General features: G+C 34.8%; 2 protein-coding genes across 2 annotated transcripts; both read left to right on the top strand.

Annotated features, from left to right (window-relative positions):
* The first annotated feature begins 355 nt into the window (after window positions 1-355).
* On the top strand, window positions 356-808 carry LOC131856949 (bark leucoagglutinin-like). The gene has a single exon (XM_059208915.1). It carries the CDS (start codon window positions 356-358, stop codon window positions 806-808), a length of 453 nt encoding a protein of 150 aa, XP_059064898.1.
* A 6,594-nt stretch (window positions 809-7,402) lies between these two features.
* On the top strand, window positions 7,403-8,316 carry LOC131054111 (lectin 8-like). The gene is made up of 3 exons (XM_057988571.2): window positions 7,403-7,452; window positions 7,544-7,783; window positions 7,872-8,316. Exons 1-3 carry the CDS (start codon window positions 7,403-7,405, stop codon window positions 8,314-8,316), a joined length of 735 nt encoding a protein of 244 aa, XP_057844554.2.
* Window positions 8,317-21,395: the final 13,079 nt, after the last annotated feature.

The following is a 21,395-nucleotide window of genomic DNA, read 5'->3' as shown; positions in this document are numbered from 1 at the left end:
GCTGCAAAACTCCTGTCTCAGATCTACTTTTCGTTTGTTGTCAAAGATTAGTTTCGGTTCGTCTCATTTTAAAAGAATTTCGGTTGTGGTAGGGTTTCCTTATTTTTTTCCTGCAAACACTCCCCATTTTTCTCGTCCCCATAGTTAGCAGCACGACACAATTTGTGCAGATAATCTCGAGGTAAGTCATTTGGATCCCTGTTTGTCGTGTTTTATTTCATTCTCAAAGGATTCTGTTAAAATAAATGGCACTTTGAATACAGATGCTAATTACTATTTTTTGAATACATCAACTGAATTGCATAAACAATATTAAAATAATTCATTTATTCATTCTCTGAACAGGTAAATCCCCATGGCAAACTACAGGGCAGGATTCCTTTTATACTTATGTATTACTTCTTCTTTCTGGCATTTCTCAAATGGACGAAACGTTAATTTTAATTTTCCTCCCAAAACGGATATCCATCTGTCAGGAGATGCTTCCATTAATATGGACGTGATCCAGCTTACAACATGCCAATTCAACAACAATAGCGCAGGGAGCATCGGGTGGTCAATATCTGCCAACATCATTCCTTTGTGGGACGATTGCTCTCAGGTTCCTGCAAGTTTTTCTACACATTTCCAATTCAGGATGCCCGGATGTGGTGTTAATCACAGCGGAGACGGACTCGCTATGTTTTTCGCTCCCCCTGACTTCCAGTCCTCTGATGGTGATCCTGGTGAATGTCTCGGCCTGTTTAAAACTGAAACAGACGGGAACTCATCCAATCAGATTGTGGCTGTGGAGTTCGATTCTTTCTAGAATAATTTCGATCCCGATGATAACCATGTAGGAATTGATGTCAACAGCATCAGATCAATGATAGCTGCTTTAGTAAATGATATTTACCCAGGCGTTAGTCTCAACAACGGAGAAAAATGGTATGCATGGGTGGATTACAATGGTAGAATGACACAAAGTCCATCTAAACCAAAAAGTCCGATGTTGCAGTATACTATAGACCTGAGGAAGGTCCTTCCCCGCTTCGTCAAGGTTGGCTTCTCGGCCTCCACTGGGGCTGCAATTGAGATGCATGTTGTACACGTTTGGAATTTTTCATCTCAATATTCATGGGACACAACGGATAACCGAAAAAAGCACTCAATTACTACATTAGCTATCATACTAGCTCTATTAGGGTTTTTCGCTGGGCTTGGGCTTGTAATCAAATGTGCAATACACTTTAAGTGTTGTAATGATTGCTCAATTTTTGGTTCTAGAGAGTAGGGCAAAGAGTGGGGTCAAGAGCCGGTAGGGTTGGGCCCTCTTGCCCCGGCTGATGTTTTTCTTGCATGTAGATGTATAAGATGCATAAAGATTTGTTAAATTAGATCTTTTATATTTTTCATTGATCGTAAAAATATTTAGTTGTGTTGTATGGCTTTTGTCTTTATGTTTTGAACGTATTGGAAAAGGGTAATTGTATCGCTTTTTAGTTTTCAAAATTATCCATGAGATCCATATGGTATCACTAAGGAATTATATCACCTCCTATTCCTCAAAATTATCTATGAGATTCATACGGTAATATTGAGTAATCCTCATTTTTCAGAATGGCATTCAGTAATGTATTCTAGAGCTATGTACCAATATTGTGTTTCATTTTATGGCAATCTTTTTATTAGAAAAATGTGTGTTGTACAAAACTATGACCCTTTCATTAAATATTTCTACAATGTTTTATCAGTTCATCAAAGAATGTTTTAGTGGAAAATCTTTGCTAATTAGTAAATAGTTTTTATGAAACAATTTAATTTCAGTGAATATAATGACAATTGTCAAGAGCCCAAATCACCTAGATTTTCTAATCTATGAGTCAAGTAAATTTTAAATTATCACAAATTTATTTATGAGTCATTTATAAGTAATAGTAGTCATTTATATGTAATAGTTTTAGCACTATAAGATATGTGTCTATAACAAGGAATCACTTCTAACTTTAGAGGCATGTTTGAAATTTACCAACATATTCACCAATAGCATTTAAATATCACTATTCATCATGACTAGTTTTTCCAATACCATTATAAATCCATCATTAGAATAGGGCCATAATCACCTTGAAAATAAGAATATATATTTTGAATCATGGTTTGAATCACCAAACATTTGTACGCTCAATTTTACAACAATTTGGGATTAGTCAAAAATTTCCACCATTTTTTCATTAATGTGTTTTGATTTACTAAATATGAATTCATATAAATACAACCAAAACTTTGAATTAATCTTTTCAGATTTTTTCTTTTATCAATTTAAACTAACACACATAAATAATTTTATTTTGCTTCCTTTCTTTGGTTTCTTATGTGCCTAGTTTTTGCTACCATCAATTTTATGAGTGAACCTACAATAGTTTGCCCAACTTTTGGGACATTAAAATTTTGTATGAGATACGAAACTAAATTTGTAAAACACCTCGATGTGAACTATTTTTTTTTAAATTATTGCGCCTTCATTTAAAGGCCACGCAAAAAAATAACCTTTGAAATATAGTAAACCTTCATCTCAGATAGTTTTTCATGATTTTATACTTCCAATAGAACATCTTCTTTCAAAAGTTAATTTTCAATGAAAGCATTTTTTTATTAATTTTTACAACTATGACTTTGAAGGTTTGTAGTTTTTTATCCAGTTACCTTTCTATTTTTTAAAATAACAATAAAGTTTAAACCCACAACTAGGTGGACCAATAACAACATTGAGCCTTATAAAACATTCACAAAGAGTATATCACCTATGTGGAAATATTTATCATAGGTCCTAAGGAGGAGCTTGAATCATTGAACATGAAGGATCAAAATTAGCATCACATTCAAAATAGATAAGAATCTTGTATAATTATCTAGTTATTCATTCTTCCTAGCATGAATTTTATATTGGGGAGCTATGTTAAGGTTGAGATAAGCACTCCTTAACAAAAAATGATTAAGTATTTAATAAATCATTAAATATAAGTGAGAGACAAAGCAATAAAAAGAAAACTCAAATTCTAAATAATAAAAAACTGGTAGGAGATCATATCTAAAGATAAATTTTGTAAAGGTTAATCTAATAGTTGATAAGCTAAATAAAATTAAAATTTAATAATAAATCACAATACATCTAAAAAAATAGATAATAAATAAAAATTAAATTTTTAATTTAGTATTAAAATTTGATAAAATTATTAAAAATCATAGATTTGAAAACCTCAATTGCAAAGGAGGTCAAACCTAAGGTGTCATAGTAGAGATGAGTTCCTAGCCTATATGAAATAATTAGTCAAAAAAAAATCTAGATTGATTATAGTTAGGATTGATCATTATTGTAAATGTAAACTATAAAAATTGAATTAAATTGTGAAATAATGCTTCCTTTCTTTGGTTTCTTATGTGCCTATTTTTATGATAATGAAATGTTTCTATATTATAAATGTAAAAAAAATAGATCGTTATGATTCATATTTTTTAGATGATGTAGAAATTTATTTCTATTCATTGTATATCACTTTGGCCTAGATCCACACTTGTAGAATCCATGCACATGTGGTGATCCTCTATGTTGCCATTCATATCTTGACCAATAATCTTTTGCCTTCATTCCCTTTTGCAGTATTTCCTTTCTAAACATTGTATAGCGTAGGTGCATGTAATATGCCACAATATGTGGGTAGTCAATAATATTTTGACGCGTCCATTTTTGTGCTTCTTGTGGATTAGTTAGTTGTGTCCCTAGCATTAATGCATGCAAATCTGGCCAGTACATATCTGCTGCACTCAAAGTAAAGAAAATTGTTGGTGTACCAGTTTGATGCAAGAGGTCAAATAATTCAGCTCGACATTTTGCCCAATAAGACCTTGTACCCCTTAGTGTTGTGCCAAAACGCATCAAACGATCAGCTAGATGTGAGTGTGGTATATTTTCCATATGTTCTCGTAACTCATTGATTGTGATTGGCATCTCTTGCAAGCTCTTTTTGACAAACACTGCAGATGAGTTTTGTGCACGATGTCGCATAATCATATTCATCATATAATATCTAAATCTTGGGTGTCGGCCAAAACAATGATCTCTATATCGAAGTAAATGCTTAACAAACTCATGTAGATGGACTCTCCTTATTCGTGGTTCTATCCAATCACACTGTCCATTTGGGAATAGTGTTGGAAAAGCCATATCAAGTAATCCTTCAGTGACATACTCATTTATTGGAGATGCTCCAATTCCTGGCCAATCAATTAGTGATCCAGGATCCACATTAGGATTATTTACCCATGCATGAATTAGTTCCATTTCTCTTCGAGCATTTGGAGGTTTAGAGGCCATTGATGTAGTGTGATTAATAATGTTTTCTTCATCCATCTCCAATATTGGACCCGCAAATACATATTCATTTGTGTCTGAATCAAACTCCATATGAACAGAATTCAATTGATCAAAAATGTTCTCATCTGAATTACATGTAAGGTCATTAAGTGCATTTTCATCAATTTGAACATCTCTATAGAACTTATCATGTTTTATTTTATATTTAAGTGCTCTATATACCCTCTCTTTATTAACTGTAAAATTATAATTTGTTCCACGTTGATCTTTTTTTCGAACAATGATGATTGGCAAATCTTTTATCTGATGTGGTAAAATTTTAGCTATTTCTCTCACTTCTTGTGGAAAAATTATGGTATGTCCTTTATATTTGTATTGACCCCCAGTTGCATGTGTTACTTGAAGAATTGGGTTGACACGTGCTATCAACATTTCTTCTATTTGTGTTAAATTTGCAAGTTCTAATGGTTGTGGACCAGGATCCATATTGTTTGATGCTGAAAATCGATGTTCATTCTTCTCTTGACGACATCGATTGCAAATAGGGCCCTCAAGTACCCGCACAACCTTCATTGCAGGATAACTCTCTTGACAAATGTAGCACATACTTGGTGAAGAAATTTGATCGAGTCCATGTCGAAATATCATTTGTAAAGTCTTCAAATCAATCTCAATATTTCCATCATTATTAACTACCCCTTGATCTCTTCTATTTTGTGTTCTTTGCAATTGTCTTTGTCTTCTTAGAGGAGTTGTTAATTCTTGTTGTGAACTATTGTTTTCCATATGATTTTGAAAATCAACATTCATTACATTTTGAACTCTATCATTTGGTGTTTGTAGCACACGATCAATTGTCAAAGAATTCATCCCTTCAGAACTAACCTCAATTGCTTCACGATTACGCACTTGTATTTGTTGTCTTTCCATCTCATTCAATTGATCAGAATGCATAGCTCTTTGTATTCTTCTTCTTAATATATATCCATCATCCTGAGATGTTTGTGCACGATGTTTCATCATTTTATCTGCATGTTGTCTCATTTCCTCTTCAATCTCTGTCACTGTCATTTCTGCCCTACGTTTAGCACTTCTTTGTCTATCATTTTGGTTTCGATGGTTCCTTTCTTCTTGTCTTTGTAGATCAGTCATTTGTTCACGTCGTTGACTCATATAATTTCGAGCATATTCTCTCTTTTTTTCTCTTTGTTGCTCTTCAGTTGAATGAATTCTTACTTCCTCTCTTTCTGCATTAGCCATTTGTTCACGTCATTGTCTCATATAATTTCGAGCATATTCTCTTCGATGCTCTTTTCTTTGCTCTTCATTTTCAAAACTTGTCCTTGGACGACGAGGCATCCTACAAATTTAATTATAAATTATTACATATTTAAAAATATCCTTATTAATAATTTATACTACCTATTTTAAATATGTACATATCAAGTTAATATCAATTTAATTAAAATAAAAAAAAATAAAAAAATATATAATTAAATATAAAACTAAAAAAGAATATAATATAAATAAAATTTATTTAAAAACTAAAAAAAATATTAACTTAATTATACAACTTAGGTTCATATCAACTTAATTATATACAAAATATATGAGAAATATTAACTTAATCATATTATTTAATTATATAAATTAATTTAATATCAACTTAATATATAAACTACTATAAATAATATAGAATTAAAAAATATTTACTTTTACTAAAAAGATAATAAAAAATATCATTATCCATTATATATATAATACCCATTTTACATTACAGGTAAAATAAAGTAAAAATGACTTACTTTTTTTAGAGTATTTATTTGCACCACCTTGCACTATATTCTGGGTAAATTTATTCCCACTATTTGCACTATTCGTAGTTGCTGGTAAATTTATTTGAAGTATTCGCACTATTCACACTATTTATTCACAGTAATATGTTTTTAATTCTACAATTCATCGGTATTTATATTAGTTTGAAACGTTATGACTATTTAGTTGTTGGTTCAAAAAATATAATATTTATTAATTATTAAATAATACTTGTCGGCTTTCAATTTATTAAAGTTAACATTTTTTTTTTAACACGGTCACACCATCTCACTCCACCCCGTGCTACCACTGTAGGTTACGCCTCTCGGCGTAATTAATCATAAACATAATATTTTCAAAATAAACACCATATAAAAACAAAGACATACCCTCATCAAAATTATAAGATTTAGATAGATGTATAAATGTAAAATAAATACAAAGATATTTTTAAAATATTATTTTGCCATTTTGTAATCGCAATGTATAGTGAGAAACAATTCTTCCTACCAACAAATGATATTACTCCAATTCATGCTCATGAACTTTAAATGACACTGATTAAACAAAAAAAAAAACTCCCACTAACTAAAAGTCACTTGATATTTTTGTCCTAGGAGATGTTTGGGATAATCCTAATTATAAGGATCCACCTCATTTTGGATTTACTTCCTTGGTTTAAATTTTGTTGGACTTAACCTTATTTATATTTATACATTTTTATAAATTTGATCCAACTATTCTTTGTAGATATGCTGCTCTACCACCCTCCCCTCTTTTTAATGTGAATATTGTACTATTCATATTTATTAAATAATTTAATTAAAAAATATTCATAAACAAATAAAAACACATTAATATATATGGTAGTTGCCTCGAAGTTTCAAAACGGATATCTCAAGGTAGTATTTTGGCTTTTATCTAACAAGATTTGAGATTACAAATCCCTCTCTTTCAATGCCCTTTACATTTTATTTTCAAATTTATTTAAAAAAACACATTGCAACAAGCAATCCATTTTCTTGGGCAAAATCGGAAAACGGTGTTTTTATACCTTCCGATCAGAAAGCTGTATAAGAATATTCTTCCCCATAGTCACACAGATTGAAAAAGAACGATAGGAAACAGAAAATTAGGTCACGCGACTCTGACGATGTACCTTGTTTCTTCCTTTATCTGGCAGATTGTAAACTCTTTCTCCTTGCTAGGAAAAACCATTGTTATTCTTTGGAGATGAAAGGACAGATTCAGAAGATTCGAAATTTGGGCCGCATCTCTTCAAGGTATGTGTGCACAAAACTACTTTATTACTATCCTTTCATCCCATTCATTCCTTGATTATAAAAAAAATCTAATCATTCATTCCGTGCACAGGCAGATCCCCATGGCAAACTTCCTGTACTGCTTCCTTTTCTGGTTTTCTATTATTTGTTCTGCTTTCTATTGCGTGTCAAATGCAGGAGCTGTTAATTTCAGTTTTCCTCCCCAAATGGATATCTATCTGTGGAAGGATGCTTCCATTTCTAATGATCTGATACAGCTTACCAAGAGCTCAGTCAATGCCAACATATCATGGAGCCTCGGCTGGGCAACTTATGACAGCATTGTTCCTTTGTGGGACAATTCTTCTCATGCTTTGACAAGTTTTGCTACGCATTTCCATTTCAACATAACCACACCTATCATTTGTTGATCATGGCAGTGGAGACGGTCTCACTTTCTTTCTTGCTCAGTTCGACTTTAAACCCTTTGATGCTGATACGGGCAACTATCTCGGCCTGTTTAGATCTGAAACAGATGGGAATCCATCGAACCAGATTGTTGCTTTGGAGTTCGACACGTATAAGAATGACTACGATACAGATGGTAATCATGTGGGAATCGATGTCAACAGCATTCAATCCAAGATAATCTTTTCAGTAAGTGGTCTTTACGAAGGCGCTGCCCTCCATAACGGAAGAAAATGGGATGCATGGGTGCTTTACAATGGTTCAAGTAGAGTGCCACAGCTTCAAGTGTTGCAGTATCCTATAGACCTGAGCCAGTACCTTCCCCCAAACGTCATGGTTGGCCTTTCGGCCTCCACTGGGGCTGCAATTGAGTTTCATGCTCTGCACGTTTGGAATTTTTCGTCTCAATCTTCATAGGACACTTCAACCCCAAACCCAAAGTACAGTCGAAAAAACCAATCAAATACTAAAACTATATTGTTATTTGTCGTACTACCTGGATTAGCTTTTATATGTACGCTTGGGTACGGACTCAAATATGGGTTTCATTTTAACTGTTGTATTTTTAGTTGGACACGGTTGCGCAAGGAGAGGGGCCAGGATTTAGTCCCTCTCACTTCCAACGATGCAGCTCGCTGATGTTTTCCTTGCATGTAGATACCAATGCATGCATTTGGAAGTGATAAGGAAGGTCTAGATTTTGATAGTAATTTTATTTGTCAGGATTAATATTTTGTGACAGTTATTTACTTCTATAGTATAATTTGGATAAGGTTTTTATATTATGAATTTATATGATTATGACCATTTTATGATTTTATATAATTTTGGTTATCTGTTTAAAGTTTTTTTTCTTATATATCATACTCTCTTCTATATTTTTCATTGATTGTAAAGATATTTAATTGTGTATACTCTATTAATTTCATTTTGAATGTCAAATCAAAGATGAAATAAGTGTTGGACATGTTGAAAATAGGAATTGAATTGCCTCCTATTCTTCAAGATTCTCTGATCATATGGTATTGCTAAGGTGTTGTTTTGCTTAATTTGATGGCACGTCTTTGTTGAAAAAAGGTATGTTTATCATCATGAAGAGTTTTTAGAATGTTATTTTTATTTGTTATGCATTTAAGAAATCTATGAATGTGTCTAACATATTGTATGCTGTAGCTAACATTAAGATAAATATTGCATATAAGTGTCGAAATAAAAAATAATTTAATATTGAAAAACTAACAATTAAAATCAATTAATACCAAAAGAAAAAACTTGCCTACACCTAAACCTAAATCTCAAGATTTATTCGTGATGACCTTACATACATATGTTCTTATCATATACATATGCTCTTTTAAGAATCAGAGGTTCCCATGCCATTTGTACAAATAGTCCCAACCTTTATGGAATATAACTAAATAATTACGCTGAGAGGCGCATTAGGCTCATAGACAGATGTAAGATTCTTCATCAATAAAAATGAAACTCATTAAGTTAATGTGCATTTGGCCATCAACCAATTTGTTAAATAAAATTATAAAATCAACCTATACATTTTTAAATAAATATTCCATTTAAAAATTATTATAAGTTTTTTCAATTATTTTTAAATTTTTTTACAACGTCGAGAGGCATATTAGGCTCAAAGAGAGATGTGAGATTCTCTGTCAATAAAAATGAAACTCATTTAAGTTAACGTGCATTTGTTCGTCAACCAATTTGTTAAGTAGAATTATAAAGTCTAATTTATAAATTTTTAAATAAATATTCCATTTAAAAGTTATTATAATTTTTTTCAAATATTTTTCAAATATTTTTATTATATTTTAATTAATAATATTGTTAAACAAATTTCAAAGAAAAATTTGAATTTAAATAACATGGATATAATTTATAAATTTTTTAATAAATATTTCATTGGCAAATTATTATAACTTTTTTCAATAATTTTTAAAAAAATTTATATTATATTTTGATTAATAATATTGTAAAACTAATTTTAAAGGAGAAATTGAATTTAAATAAAATAATTTAAATACTATAGATAATATTTTTTTCAAAATGCAATTTACAAAAAAAAACAAAAGCATAATCTATATTATTTAAATTATTTTATTTTTCTTAAATTTTGTTATTTAATTTCAAATTTTTATTTAAAATTTATTTTAAAATATTATAATATTAAAAAAAATTACTAACGAAAATATAATATAAAATTTTAAAAATTATAATTGAAAAAACATATAATAATTAGTTGGTTAAAACTTTTATTAGATGGATAATTGAAAAAACTTATAATAATTTTTAAATGGAGTATTTATTTAAAAACTTAAAAATTTAAAAATTACATTTTATAATGTTAAAATGCAAAGAAATGTAAAAAAAAATTTAAAAAATCTATATTATTTAAATTATTTAATTTTATTTAAATTAATTTTTTGATAGGTTTTAGTTAAATTAAAAAATTTCTTAAAAACATAATCTATATTATTTGTAATACTTTTATAACTTTCTATGAAGGAAATCATTTGTTTTATTTACATCTTCATAAAAGGATTTTTTCTTCTTCTTAAAAAAAATTAATTTTTTAGGAAATACATATTAGTCATTTATTTATTGTACTATTCAATTAATAGAAATTTTCTTAAAAATATTGTTAATTGATTTTGTTGAACTACAAAAGTACTATTTAAGTTAATAGGGACATCAATTTTAATTGTAGATTTTATTTTAAAATATATCTTTAATTCAATTGCTATCTTTAATAAATATCTTTAAATAAAACTAATTTTTATTTAAAAGAAAATAGATTTTCAAGGACTATTCATTAGTTAATTATTCATTATACTATTCAATTAATAGAAATTTCATTTCAAAAATTGATTTTGCCCAACTTCAAAGTTATACTATCTAATTTAATTGAGACACATAGAGATATTATCTTTAATTTTAAATATTTAAAAAAAAGAGCTTTAACTTACATTTAAATTTTATGTTTGACAACTACCTTTAATAACTTTCCAAATCAATTTTTTCTTTAAATGAAAATAACAAAATCATTTAGTACAATTTAGTTAGTTATTCATTATAGCATTCAATTAATAGAAATTTCTTTAAAAATAGATTGTTACTTGATTTTTTTGAAGTATAAAATTATACCAGCTAATTTAATTAGCACATACATAGAGATATTACCTTTAATTTTAGATATTTAAAAAAAAAAAATGTTTAACTCTTTTAAATTTTATAGTTGATGACTACTTTTAGTAACTTTCTATAGAGGAAAAAAAATTGATTAAAAGAAAGTAAATGTTCATTGAGTACTCATTAGTTAGTTATAAATAATACTTTTCAATTAAAAGTAGTTGCCTAAAAAATAGATTATTAATATATATTTTTTTAATTTAAAAATTATACAACCTCAATCAATTTTATTTTAAAAGAGAATAGAAAATCATTTTATACACATAAAATTAGTTATTCATTATACTATTTGATGCATTGCAAAATGGACAAGGTTAGCAAATGACAAACAACATATTTGGGAGTGACACTGCTCCATATTTGGGCCTGGGAGCACCTACCAGTGACTCGACCAGTGAGTTTGAGGTTCCACGTAGTAGATCAGCCGTATATGTTTATGTATAGTGGCATGATGAGTCAGCCCCACTTGGGGAAGTTAGAGTGGTGGCGGCAGGCATTAGATGATCTAGATGCAGTCATATGGCGACAATACCTGGAGTGCGAGCCATGGGATGATGATGCAGAGGCACTGCCCTATGTATTTATGACCCGATTCCTCATTGGGAGGACCTCATACCATGTAGAGAGACAGGTGCCGGGGAGAGTGACGAGGCAGTTTGGACGGTAGCAGGGACTGTCTAGTGGATCAGGGGAGTATGCTTAGGTGATTCAGGAGAGGTATGCATGGGGGCCAGTGCTGTCGTATGATCAGGCACTGGCAGAGTTTCGGACGCTATAGGCGAGACCATGGGACATACGACCGAGGGTCGTGGATGCAGGAGTAGCAGAGGAGTATATGCAGTACCGAGAGACGCACTTGATCCTACGGATATCCGATCCAGCAGAGTCGATTCTAGATTTTGAGGATGAGAGGGGACGGAGACGGAGGAGGGCAGGAGGTCGAGGATCAAGGGCAGGTGGAGGAGGTGGAGGAGAGGGTGGAGACGGAGGAGGTGGTGGGTTGGGGATGCGGGTTCAGCGGAGAGGGAGAGGTGGACTACCACTACGGATAGCATAGGGACCACTGATATAGGGAGGAGTTCGACTGGGTGGGAGGGGTATGGAGAGGGAGATCCCGATGGACAGAGGGGAGAGAGCTACTGGAGAGGGTGGTATAGGTGAGGCTGCTATGGATACTGGGGAGGGAGCCATGGGAGATCTTCAAGATCACATGATAGCACATTTGTAGACCCGGGTAGAGGATTTTGAGGCAGAGGTGGTGGCTAGGGATGTGTAGCTATTTGTACGGGAGTCAGAGCTGGCTATAGTACTACAGGAGAGGGAAAGTGTAGAGCTACAAGAGAGAGTCCGGATTGGAGTAGGAGCATAGGGGCCTACGAGGGAGGTGATGAGGGAGATGCGGCGAGCACAGGCAGAGATAGACTACTGGCGGGGTTTATATGAGCAGGTGGTGCCAGCTAGTCAGCGAGCTCTTAGCTATTCTTAGATGTGGCAGGCCAGATCAGAGTGATCACAGAGGGTGCAGAGTAGTGGGGGTGTGATGGGTCCTCTGCGGAGGGAGAGATCAGGGGATGCAGGAGTGAGTGGGGGTTTGATGAGGCCTCCATGGAGAGATGGATCAGGTGGTGCGGGCACCAGTGGGGGAGTAGGTGGCAATGGTGGTACAACATCTTGCCAGAGTGGCATTTGAGAGAGCATTTTTGCATATATGTATTGTATCATTGTTTATTTCTTGGACTATATCTTGGATGGCACTTGGTAGCCGATTTTGTAGACTTCATTGTACTCTGATATATGAGATGATATATATGAGGAGATCCCATATTTTGATGATATGCATTTGATATGTATGGATGTTTATGCAGGATGATGAGTTATTGCTTAGATGGATATGTGTACATGTATGCATTTGATGAGATGTTTCTTATATGCATGTTTTTATGATGATTTATGATGTTGGATACTGACATATGAATGCAGGTTTATATATGTATGATTTATTTGATTTTGATGTAATGCTTTATGTATGTAATGCCATGATGACGATATAATGATGAGATAATTTATGTGATGATGTTAATGCAATGGTTGAATGAATGATGTTTATGTATGGATATGTATCTAGATTTTTTAAATGAATGGAATATGGATAAACAAAATGTAAAGTACAAATGTCTATATGATAATGTCTAAATGAATGCATATGTATAATGGATATATAAAAATGATATGAACCAATGTTTTGGAAACAAATGGATTTATGATTCTAAATGCGTAAATATGATTAAGTAAAAATGATAATGTGATGATACTACAACTTATGGTTTGAATAACCGCACCTTAATGCAATTAAAAAGGGATAATGAATGCAATGTAAATGAATCCCAAAATAAGCATAATAAGATACTTAATAATGGATGAATGAATGCACCTTTTACTATAGATAAATAAATGTATGTAATGATAAATGATAAAGGATAATGAAATGATGATGGATAATCAACACTAAATGAATGCATAGTAAATGATTAATACAATCAAGGACAATTTGATCCTATGAATGAAACTAATTATTTATGATTTATGCAATGATGCAAATGATTAATGAAAACTAATGTCAAAAATGAACTATATGCAATGTTAAGTTAAAAATGACATGAAGGTACGTAATGCAAGATGCAACTAAATGTGACAATGATATGATTATGAGAAATGCAAGGTTTTTGAGACTTTGCATGATGCATTGATGATGTATCAGAGTACTCGGTCGTGATCGTATCCAAGACCAGCTTTAATGGTCACATTTGCACATAAAGCCTACATATGAATGAATGAATGGATGGGTGATATGCAATGGAATGCAATATATAAACAGATGAGATGAAATGATGATCCATAGTGCTCTATTTTCATAATTGAGCTTTAAAATGTTGGAAGAGAATACAAGCATCTTGACATAATGATTCAAGATGACCTAAGTATTCCTTACATGGATTTTATATAGCAAGTTAATACCAACGACTTGATATAAGGGTCAAGTCGACCAGAGTATTGCTTGCGGAACAGACAAGGATTATCTCCATTTATGCATGACTTGGATCATCCTCCTTGATCTTAGGCTGATCATATCTTGAGACAAGTGCATACCGTAATCAGAGATAAAACCTTTATCCAAATTGGATGAGGGGGAAGGAACCAAAGGAAGAGCAATGTTCCTACAAACAAACAATATATACATAAAGAATAAAGAATAAGGATCCTTGGTAATGGTTCATGCTCATATGGTCGAGGTATACGTTGTAGTCAGCAAGCTGTAATGATCTTATGATTGCATTTTGCATAAGATCACGTAGCTTGGTGAACTTCCCACATAGACACCATTAGTACATGCCCTAGTACTTCATTGGAAATAATGCGCAAATGATACAAAATAATGCTGAAAGATCTCAATACAGATAAACGAACGATTTTTCTCACAAATCAACCAAGTATTTGATAGCTTGACATAATTTTCTTGTCAAAGAAAACGTCACTTTTGTCTTTGTTTTGGTAAGGAAGGATGCATCCTTGCTAAAGACAGTTTTGATTCATTGATGTTGATTGTGTGGTTTGATTGATAAGTGGTCATCGTGTGAGTTTTTGTCAATGTTTGTTTTGTATCTGTGCGGATAAGTATGTGCAAGGTGTTGCCATGTTTTTGTGTGATTTTCAATGGTTTTTCATTGTTTTGGGATTTTGTGATTTTGAATGTTTTTGGTTTTTGTGAGACATTTTTTTTTGAATGTTTTTGGATTTTGTGAATTGTTTTGGATGTTTTTGGATTTTGTGTTTTGTTTTGGATGTTTGTGGATTTTGTGAGATATTTTGAATGTTTTTGGATTTTTGTGAGACATTTTGAATGTTTGAACCGAATGAATCACAAGTAATGCAGAATCCACTTCCATCAACTAGAGTTAAGGGCATTGCCCCCAAGTTTAGACATGACTATGAAAAAGTGGGATACAAGATGCATGAAGTACTATCTCTTTATTGCAGATCAAATAACAAGCCATGGTTTGGATGGATGGATGTGTGTATGTATGAATGTGATTGCAACAAACCTGAAAGATAATGGAGCCATAGTCTTTACGAGTGGCACCTGTTTGCTAGGTTTTCACCATCGCACTTACCCAAGGTGCCACCGGAGTGTTTGTTCACCGTTTGGATGCATGATTTGTCCTTACTATTTTGATGTTTTTTAATTTCTTCAAGACATTTTTCTGAATGTTTTTGGTATTTTCTAGTATGCAGGGGAGCCATGATGCGCTGTACAGCTTAGGTATAAAACCGTTTGAGGTGCATGCTGTTGATTGGATCTACAAGCGGTTCTCCTTCTAAAGTAGCCAACTGATATGCCTCGGACCCAAATACAGTAGTGACAACGTATGGGCCCAGCCAGTTTGATTCAAACTTTCCCTAATGTTCTCTGTTTGGTTGGTTGCGAGGATTCTCTCAGAGAACAAGATCACCTACCTCAAATGTACGAGGTCTAACTCAGTGATTGTAGCTTCTACTCATGCGTTGCTGATAGGCTTTGAGATGGTTGTATGCAGCTTGTCGCTTCTCATCAAGTAACTCTAAGTCTTGGAGGCGTGAGACTCTGTATGCTTCATCATCTATCAGATTATGCAAGGAAACCTGTAGTGATGGTATCTCAACCTCAATAGGTAAGATAGCTTCGGCACCATAGACCAATGAGTAGGGACTTGCGCCTGTAGGGGTTCGAATTCTAGTTCAATATGCCCATAGTGTTGGATTCAATTGAACATGCCAATCATGGCCGGCATCGTTGTCTGTCTTCTTGAGAATTCTCAATATGTTTTTATTCAATGCTTCAGCCTGACCATTTCCTTGTGGGTAATAGGGAGTGGAAAAGTAGTGTTGGATGTGAAATTTCTCACAGAGTTCATGGACATCTTGATTTTTGAAAGGAAGACTGTTATCTGTGATGAGGGACATGGGTACACCATACCGACAGATGATGTAATTAAGGATGAATGAGGCGATCTGCTTGCCGGTGACTTGGGTAAGTGGAACAGCTTCGATCCACTTTGTGAAATATTCGGTGGTGGTAATAATTAATTTATGGCCATTGGATGAAGATGGATGAATATTACCCACAAGGTCAAGGCCCCATTTACAAAAAGGCCATGGTGTTGTGACTGGTTGTAGTTCCTGTGCTAGTGCATGTATCAGGTTACCATGAACTTGACATTTTTTGCATTTTCTAACAAAGAAGTAGGAATCTTTTTCCATAGATGGCCAATAGTATCCATTGCGTAGGAGTTTCTTGGCTAGTGATGGACCACTTGAGTGAGTCCCGCAAATTCCTTCATGGACTTCTTCCAAAGCCTTTGTTATCTCACCTTGTTCTAGACATCGAAGGAGAGTACCATCAAGACTGCGTCAGTATAGGGTTTCAGAAATAATGGTATATCGGGCAGTTTGGTGAATGAAGGTTTTATGTTGGTTATTCGATTGGTTGGGAGGAAGGGTGTGATTGCGGAGATAGGTGTAGAACTCACCATACCATGGGGATTTAGAACCGACAAGGCGACATATCATTTCAGATTTGGGGATATCATAAGCAAGAATCCAAAGCTGTTCTACCAAGAACTCATAGCGTGTTGAATTCTGTGGAAGATCTAGGAGAGATGCGATGGTAGCCATAGCGTCAACAACTCAATTCTAATCTCTTGGTATCTACTCAAAAGTAATTGTAGTAAATGATGTCTTTAGATTGTCCACCATTTGCTTATATGGCATGAGTTTATCATCCGTGGTATGATATTCATCTGTTGCTTGTCGAATGACCAGTTGGGAGTCGCCATATACTTGTAGTTCTTATAATTTCCATTGTACGGCCAACCTGAGTCCCGTGATCAAGGCCTCATACTTTGCTATGTCGTTGGTGCATGGAAATGTGAGCCTGTATGACTTCGGGATGCTATCACCTTGAGGTGTGATAAATAGAATGCCTGCTCCTGAGCCATGCCTAGTGTATGAACCATCAAAGTATAGTTTCCATGGTTGTGTTGTTGTGATCATGAATATCTCTTCATCTAGAAAATTGGAAATGAGAGGATGATCGCCTATGAGTGGTGCATCGGTCAACTGATCTGCAATAACTTGACCTTTGATAGCTTTACGGTCCACATACTCGATGTCAAATTCACTCAGAATCATCACCCATTTGGCTAAGCGGCCTGTCAATGCTACTTTGTTAAGTAAATACTTGAGTGGATCAATCTTTGCAATGAGCTGTACCTTGTGTGTTAACAGATAATGCCTCAGTTTAGTGGCTGCTAAGATTACTACTAGGCAAGCTCACTCAATAGGTGTGTAATTGAGTTCATAGCCAACCAGTGTTCGAGAGATGTAGTAAACAACACACTCTTTTCCTTCTGCATTATGTTGTGCCAGTAGTACACCCAATGCTGTACTTGTTGCTGAGATATAGAGTAACAGAGGTCTGCTTGGATCTGGTGGTATTAGCAATGGTGTATTCATGAGATAGTCTTTAAGCATCTGAAATGCTTGCTGGCATCAGGCATCCCACTAAAAGCGGATGTTCTTGTGTAGCAGGTGTGTGAATGGGTGATACTTATCAGCCAATTGTGCAATGAATCTTCGGATGGATTGAAGCCGCCCTTGTAATGTCCTTAGCTGACTGATATTCTTTGGTGGTGGCATGTCCATGATTGCTTTTACCTTTGCTGGGTCGACCTCAATACCTTTGCTTGAGACAATGTATCCTAGAAGCTTCCCAGAGGTTACTCCAAAGACACATCTCTTTGGGTTGAGTCAAACGTGGTATTGTTCTAGTCTATCAAAGATTTTATCTAATATGTTGAGATGCCCTTCTTTGGTGAGTGATTTTGCTAGTAAGTCATCAACATAATCTTCCATCATAGTATGCATCATGTCATGGAAGATGGTGATCATTTCTCGTTGATAGGTCACTCCTGCATTCTTGAGACCGAAAGGCATTACATTCCAGCAATATGTGCCCCATGGATAGGTGAAGGCTGTCTTATGTTGATCTTCTGGTGCGATCTTTATTTGATTGTATCCTAAAAAACCATCCATGAGTGAAAGCATGGCATGTCCTGCTGTCAGATCCACTATGATGTTGATATTTGGTAGGGGGAAGTCATCCTTAGGACAGGCCTTATTCAGATCTCTGAAGTCAGTACAAATGCGGATGCCCCCTTTTGGTTTGCCGACAGGCACAATGTTGGAAATCCATTCTACATAATCAATTGGTCTAATGAAACCAACATCTAGGAGTTTCTTGAGTTCTGTTTTGACTAGCACTGCAATCTGAGGATGCATCTTGCGAAGCTTCTGCTTCACAGGTTTGGCTCCTTCTACAATGGTGAGGTGATGCATGACTAAATCAGGATCAAGCCTAGGCATGTCTGCATATGACCATGCAAAGTTGATCTGACGTTGTTGAAAGAACTCTATAAATTTAGGTTGTTCTTCTGGAGTGAGAAGAGATGCTAGATGTATGAGATGAGGATTTTCAGGAGTCCCCACATTGTATTCTTTGGTTTCCTTGATGAGAATTGTTAATCATTCCTTTTGTGCACTAGTAGGGAGAATGTCAAACCCTTCATCCTCAGGCGCCTCAGAGAGGTTTTTACTGTTGGATATGCTCTTTCTTTTTACTTTTGTCGGATCAAATAGTGCCACAGTGTGGTTTTCACTAGAAGATCCATGTTTTATCGTTATATTTTTGCAGCTGAAGGGTTTGGCATCCGCCCCAAAGTACGCTGCACTATTAAGTTCAATGGCAAATCCAACTTTGTGATCCCCGCTTGGTAGGTTATCCCTTAATTCCAAAAAGTCAATGATGGCCTCATCATTTTGAAAGAAGTCAAGACATGGGGGATTTGGTTGGTTCCATTCGATGAGTTCAGGGTGAATAATGGGCATTACTTTATCAATTAGGTTAAGTGTGTTAGATGTATCGGAGAGGGTTAAGACATTGTGGTGAAGGTCGTTAATAGTACTTTGCCTGTCAGAATCAGGCGTAGGATGAGACGTAGGGTTTGTGGAAGATGTTTCCACTTTAGGAACCCAAGTGGTCTTTATCTGTGCTTCTCCGTAAATAGGGATGTCTTTGCATGGCGGAGGTAGTGATGCATCTTCCTCATCTGAAGTGTTAAGCTATACAGAATCAAATTCCCACTCATGTGAGTCGGTCTCTGAGTCACTTTCCAGCATTCGATTACTATACCATACTGGGATGTCCTTTGAGTTAAATACTGCAGGTGTGATTGGTTGATGTACCTTTGTAGTGATCGGTGCTGCAGGAAGGTTGATGGGGATTAAAGAATCTAGTACGGGGAGTATTGGTAGTGTTGACTCAGTGGCTTCTGTTGGAACTGCTGGTACCATAGATGCTGCTATGAGTTCTGATATAGTTTCTACTGCTAATGGTACTATTGATGCAATGGCTGCTACAAATGGGATTACTAGTTTGATTGGTGGGATGATTGGCATTGGTGATGGTTGTGTTGGGATTCTGAGCCTCGATGGGGTAGTTGTGATGGTGTTTGATGCTGCTTTGATAATGAAAGGTGTCTTTTTTGTAGTAGGCTGACACAATGGTTTGCTGGGTTTTCCTTTGAATTTGAGTTTAGGAAAGATCTCTTTTTCAAAGCCTAGGCCTGTATTACCTTTGGGTTTTAATTCCGATAGCAGAGGTTCATGTCGTCCTTGTTTGCAATACCCCAAAGCACTCTGACCATCATACCCCATTCTTTGCATAATGAGGAGACCTTTGCCATACGATCTGTAGGCAGCTTAACTTGCGGTATATCAATGGTGATGGGATCTTTATAGATCCATTCCGCTAAGTCCTCATCTTGGGTTTCTTCTTCTTGACTCTTTCCAAGGATGAAAGGCGTCAAAGCACATGCGGGCGTGATTAGTGGTTGCTGTAGTAACTGTTGTGGTTTACCATGTGTTCTAGGAGAAGTGGGCATTTGTCCCACACAAAAGAGTTGACTCAAGTTGTATTCCCCAAGACCTTCCTCTACTATTTTCATTTTAAGCTTTTCTTGCTTTGGTATAGTGGTGTTCGAACTGACAAGAGAGGCGGGACTTATATATGATGTGGAGGAAATGACTTCTCTATTATTAGGAATGGTAATCTCTGGTTGATGGCTGATATTATGGCAATATGCAAAGGGATTTGCATCGCCCAGGATTGTGATCTCTACACCGTTATGTGGGAACTTGATACATTGATGGTAGGTAGATGGAATGGCTTGCATGGCATGTATCCAAGGTCTTCCTAACAATAGATTGTATGGTAGAGGAAGGTCCAGAACCTGACAGATGATGTGCTTTACCATAGGGCCCACTTGGATTGGTAGTACCATAGCTCCTTTGGATGAACACTCTGCATCGTCATAGGCTTTGATTGTGATCTTCTTATGAGGATCCACTAATTCTATGGCATATCCCAATGCTGTGACCAACTGTAGTGTACAAATACTCAGGCCTGCTCCATTATCGATCAAGACTCGCTTGATCCTATGCTGGTTGATAAAGCCTTCAATGTGTAGTGAAGTGTTATGAGGTTGTTGGAAGGAAGAGTTGTCACTTTCGGAAAAAGTGAGACAAGGTGATGACTTTAGACTTCCAACCATGGCTTGAAATTGGTCTGTATTCAGGTTTGCAGGGACTGACGCCTCTTGGAGTGCTTGATCCAAGATAGTTTTATGAGATGGTGATAGGCGCAATAGCTCTAAAATGGATATAAGCACAAGCATTTTATCTAATTGTTCCACAAGATTGTACTGCTTTGGGATGGAGGTGGTGCCTTGTGGAGCTACCTTTATGGTAACCTTACCGCGACGCATAACAACATTACAATTGGAGTTGGGATTTTTGAAGGTTATAGTTGCAACTTGTTCATTGGCATCATACAGATGATTTACAGTGTAATTATACGCAACCTGTGTATAAACTGTGGTATCAGTGCCTCACCTAGAAGTGGAAGGACCCCTTTGATCTTGTGATGGAAGTGGATTTTTGAACATCAGATGATCATTATTTGTTGTTTTTGGGTCATGTCCTTCAATTTCAATTTCTCCTTGGTCAATAAGATCCTGAATAAGATCTTTCAATCGGTGACAATTACTTGTCTTGTGTCCTCTCCCTTGGTGGAAATATCAGTGTTCAGTATCTCGCCACCATGCGGGTTTGACCTGAGGCTCATAGTTTGATGTTTAAGG

The sequence above is a fragment of the Cryptomeria japonica genome, chromosome 7 (genome assembly GCF_030272615.1).
Source record: "Cryptomeria japonica chromosome 7, Sugi_1.0, whole genome shotgun sequence".
Taxonomy (NCBI): Eukaryota; Viridiplantae; Streptophyta; class Pinopsida; order Cupressales; family Cupressaceae; genus Cryptomeria; species Cryptomeria japonica.
The sequence above is the reverse complement of the archived record's forward strand: the minus strand, read 5'-3'. Positions and strand labels throughout refer to the sequence as shown.